The sequence below is a fragment of the Lampetra fluviatilis genome, chromosome 26 (assembly GCF_964198595.1).
Source record: "Lampetra fluviatilis chromosome 26, kcLamFluv1.1, whole genome shotgun sequence".
NCBI lineage: Eukaryota > Metazoa > Chordata > Hyperoartia > Petromyzontiformes > Petromyzontidae > Lampetra > Lampetra fluviatilis.
This window is the reverse complement of record NC_136300.1, coordinates 3,727,882-3,732,599: the sequence shown is the minus strand read 5'-3', so window position 1 is coordinate 3,732,599 and position 4,718 is coordinate 3,727,882. Positions and strand designations below refer to the sequence as shown.

The 4,718-nt window shown below is 46.5% G+C and overlaps 1 protein-coding gene across 5 annotated transcripts in view; it reads left to right on the top strand.

Moving 5' to 3' along the window:
* Positions 1–978: 978 nt before the first annotated feature.
* The window catches only part of IMPACT (impact RWD domain protein), a 42,488-nt gene continuing 38,748 nt past the window's right edge, over positions 979–4,718 (top strand). Inside the window, exon 1 of one of the 5 annotated variants that reach the window (XM_078868539.1) lies at positions 979–1,245. Coding sequence is in view for 2 of the 5 variants with exons in the window: in XM_078868538.1 (XP_078724664.1) it covers positions 4,287–4,319 (33 nt within the window). In the remaining 3 variants the exon portion in view is untranslated. Of the gene's footprint in view, positions 1,250–2,157; positions 2,225–4,165; positions 4,320–4,718 lie in introns of those variants that run through there. The other 4 variants (XM_078868541.1, XM_078868540.1, XM_078868538.1 and 1 more) reach the window with 4 other exon arrangements.

Below are 4,718 nucleotides of genomic sequence, written 5' to 3'. Positions count from 1 at the left end.
CATTCTGTGAAATATTCATTGTATCACTTGTTATTGCTCCATATAAAGTACATATTAAAATATATATAGATATGGCATTTGTCTCAAAGGCAATTAGAAAATTAGCATGTTTACGTTGGAATTAAAACTAAATGATGGTCAAATTCCAAAGTAATTGTTTAAATGTTTTTTTTTTTAAATCCTGTTGTCCAGATGGGAAACATCTTCCACCAGAGCGCTTGGCAGATGCGTGTAAAATTGACATTACAAATCCTGGGATGAATTACTGCTCCAGAAGTAGGCACTTCACATTAATACTGAGGTGGCACATGATACATTTGCCTTTTATTTGCATACAAAATGTAGACTATGGAGAGAGAATTGGAATCTAATGGGCTTTACGGGGCATTGGTGTGGCGCTCCCAACTAAAAAAACACATTTGTCAATACTTCTTTAACAGGAAAAATATATAACGTGACATTTTGGTTAATAGCACATCTTTAACTGCCAGCTGCCACTTGGAATCCTAAAAATGTAGAACATGTTAAAAATATATGCCTTTTACATTTTGTGAATGTCAAGGCAATGGGGTAACTAATGTGATTTGATTGTGCTTCATGTTGAAATGAGTAACCTGAACGTGGGGAAAATAAAATGTCCAAATTATAAACGTCCAATTTCATCAAAGATACATTATCTACATGCAATCAAAGTGTCGGATAAACGATGCTGCAAAGGATAGGATTTGAGACTTTCTTTTGGAACTGATGATGAAAATATACAGCAGTTTGCTTTGAGAAACGTTCGTATGCAGTGCATTGTTACCTGCCATGACAACATGCTCGAGGTACATGGAGAATGAATTGAGATCAAAACACACGCGAATTAAAAAAAAAGTCGGCTTTTATGAACATCAACAATGCGATAAACGCACGATTGGTATTAATTGAGCAAATAACCTGCAACTTTGAGCCCGATCTCAGAATTAAAGTGAGCTTTAGGCACTGATCGTGGATTGGCTGGGTGACATGGATGGGCAGTAGGGGAAAGTGCAGTAACATCTCTTGTTAACCGGCACTCACCCCACCAACCTGCATCGATCAAACATCCGTCACGACCGTGAGCACGCAGGGTGACGAGAGGCCCTCAGCCAGCAGCGGGATGGCGATCCGTGCTGTATCAAATAGACGTGGAGAGAGCTTCAGCTTGAAATATCAACGCTCTTCCTAGAACCACAGTTCACGCTGTCAGGCGGTGCTCCACGGGTAGGTACGGAGCTATGTGGATGTGCGTGGGGCTGTGAATGTGTGTGGAGCTGTGTGGATGTGCGTGGGGCTGCGTGGGGCTGTGAATGTGCGTGGGGCTGTGGATGTGTGTGGAGCTGTGTGGATGTGCGTGGAGCTCGAGGCTGCAGTGGTGCATGGTGCCTCAGTGCTGTATAATGTTCCAGGGTGGAAGACATCTATAAATACAGCACACGGAGGGGAAGGATTATCCCCCTCTGGAGTGTACTGTACATAAATTGTCACGGTTCCAAGAAACGTCGTTTGTACACTACACACATCACCAACCCATTTGAAGGAAAAGACTGTAACAATGTATAGAGACATTGACGAAATAATCATGTTGATGGTAATGTCGATGTATGTACAATGTATAGAAGGGAAAGCTGGTGTTCTAGTTCGGTCATGGCAGAGATTCGTCTTTTAAAGTGCAGATAACTCTTCTTATCCGTGGCCCTATTGCCCGTGACTCCTGTAATCCGCGGGGGCTGTAGGTTCCGCGAAAACTCCGATTACAAGCGGCTCGAACTCCTCTTGTAACCAAAGCTGTCAACCCACACACAGTTTTCCCCGTATTCTCGTACTAACCCCGCGGATAAGAGGAATAACATAATTCTAGATTTGAAGCTTTCGTGACTGCAAGTATTCATATTCTTAGGTTTTTTTTCGGTAAAGTCACGTAGGTGAAAAATAAAAAAATGAAATAAAATAAATAATATATTTTTTTTTACTTTTTTTCACCTACGTGACTTTACCGAAAAAAAACTAAGAATAGGAATAACATAGCGGATAACCCGCGCGGATTATATCATCCGCAGTATTAGTCCCCCCCCCCCACCTCGGATAATATGAGTTCTTCTGTGCGTGGTAAATGTCGCATAAGGTGTTTGGACGTGCAAGCAAAGGCTGCTGAGTGAGCCATGGGTGAGAGCTGCAAGCAAAGAATTGTCAAGTTATACTGGTAGGAACCTCCTGGTTACACCAGCCCACAGGGGATTATTGTGTCCGTCCGTCCATCGTGCATCCAATAATGGGAGGGGTGGGGCTGGGTGGGGAGGGGCTGGGTGGGGTGTGGGATGGGTAGGGCTGGGTGGGGAGGGGCTGGTCACCCCGTGGTGCCCTTATAAAACTCAACGTTTAACCTACTCACGCCGGCTTGTGCCCGCCCTCATAGTCGGCCATATTTGCGGAATACACCACGCCGCCGTTGACCCTGGCCATTGACCGAGCAACCCAACGTTCCTACCAGCTCCCTCCGCAGGAATGTGTTAGTCTAGACTGGCGAGCTGAAGGGAGAGGGGCAGGACCGGATGAAGGCTCTTGGAGCCCCTAGGCACTTGTTTTGTAGGACGTCAGTGTTAAACGTCTACAGTTGGTACTGCTGCTAATCCCATGTTACTACTGCCACTGTCACGCGCTAAAGGGGCCGTCCATAAATGACGTCACGCACCTAGGGGGGGAGGAGGGGATCAGACATTTGTGACGATGTGTGACGAGGGGGCGGGGGGGTGAGAAATGTGACGTCACATCAAAATGCGCAACTTTAAATATAGACAACACGTTGTACTTAATTAAATAGACTTTTTAATAAATGTTTTCTCCTACAACATCAGAGTGCAGCGCCACATTAAATACGCACTACAATGACAATAGTTTAAAGCGATTTGGAGCATGTTTTATTTTTTGGGGTGGGAGGGGGGGGCAGAGCTTTGTGACGTCATATTTGAGAGGGGGTCTGACTTTTTGTGACGCCGTGTGACGAGGGGGAGTCAAAAATCGTTCAAAATCGCGTGACGTCATTTATGGACGGCCCCAAAGCTGATTTTTTAAAATAAATCTGTCTCCGACCCACCAGAGGACAACAACGCCCCGTCTCCCCTTGCACTGATCTATATTGAGAATGAGATGGTGCGAAAAACACAATTTGAAGATGTTATTGCTAATTTTGCAATGAAGAAAAAAAAATCTTGAAATGTTAATCCGGTGTTAATTTCTCTCACCTTATGAAAAAGAAATTGACATGACTCTGCCTCTTTGTGGTTACACTGTGCCTATCCTTGCTATATAAATATATTTATTCATGAAGATATCTTGGTAACATAAAAAAAAAATCATACAAACCAAAAAATGGAATTTTTTAAAATTGTTTCTTTCGGTCCTCTAGGCCCAAGGCACAGTTGCCACTGTGGCCTAATGGATAATACGACACTGGGGAGGAGGTGGTGTGACTTTTCTGCCTGAATCGGGATTCGTAGCGTGAACTAATGTGGGGTTCGTTGGGGTTTGAGTTAATTTAGGGCGGGTTGATGGCAGACGCATTAGGGGGGGGGCAGGTGCCAGATCATGATGAATAGTGTCATTAAAACTCGGCGCATTTTTCCCGTGCTTTAATGATTGTGTTCCACACAAAGCGTTTTACATAAGTGGTGTACATAATGACGGGAAGAAAGAAAACATCGTTGTGAAACACAATAGACATCCTGACCTTTAGTCACGAAAACATTTGCAAAAACTCGACACGTTTTTCAAATAACTGTTCCCTAAATAGGAGGGGATGTCTCAAACGCGTCTATTTTGCTCTTGAAGTTTGTATTTACTTGCTGCCAAAACCGACCAACACAGACATTCACCGGTAAATCCGCAATGCAAAAAAAACCTCCAACAAACCCAAAACCTCTAATATTTAATCAACACCGCCACCCACCCCCCTCTTACAATTCGATCTTCACGGAGAAGTTCGTCTCCAACAAAGCACGGCGATACGAACTCGGACCGCGGTGGTGCACGGTGGCGCTGTTTGTTCACACCGAGCCACGGTGTAGAGACGGCGGGGGGTAGGGGCCAGAGCCGCCGGACACACTTTTGAGTTGACCTCGTATCGGGCTTTCAGGGCCCGTTCCATCCCCTCCTCCCCCACGCCCGGGCCCCCCGCAGCCTTCCCCGTGTCACACGAGGCCACATTCTCCCCCCTCCCACCCCCTGTCAACAAGAGGACAGTATCGCGCAGTGCGGGCGATGCCGTGATGGCAAGCGCAGAGGACGACACCTCGAGGCAGGTGAGTTTAGAGAAGGCGAATCAGCGCCGTGTCACGGGATAAACGACGAAGCTCTCGGGGGCCACCTCAATTGGGAGTACTCGGTTCTTTTTTGACTCGGAAATAAACGCAGCTGCCCCTGCTACCGCTGCTGCTGCTGCTGTAACCCGTCGACCCGTGTTTGTCAGCGGTGTGCCCGTTGCGTCGTATTTCAGCCACGCCGCCGCTGTTGATGAGTTTCGCTGAGTCGGGGGACACTTTTCGTGGCGAGGATGCGAGTTGGTCCGCTCCGCGAAGTGGTGGGATTAGGCCACGAACAGAAAGGGGCCGGTCCCTGAGCATCGTTCCACTTCCCGTGCCATGCAATGGTCACATCCCCTTTGATGTCCACCAGGGGGCAGAAGAGACACACTTCTAAAG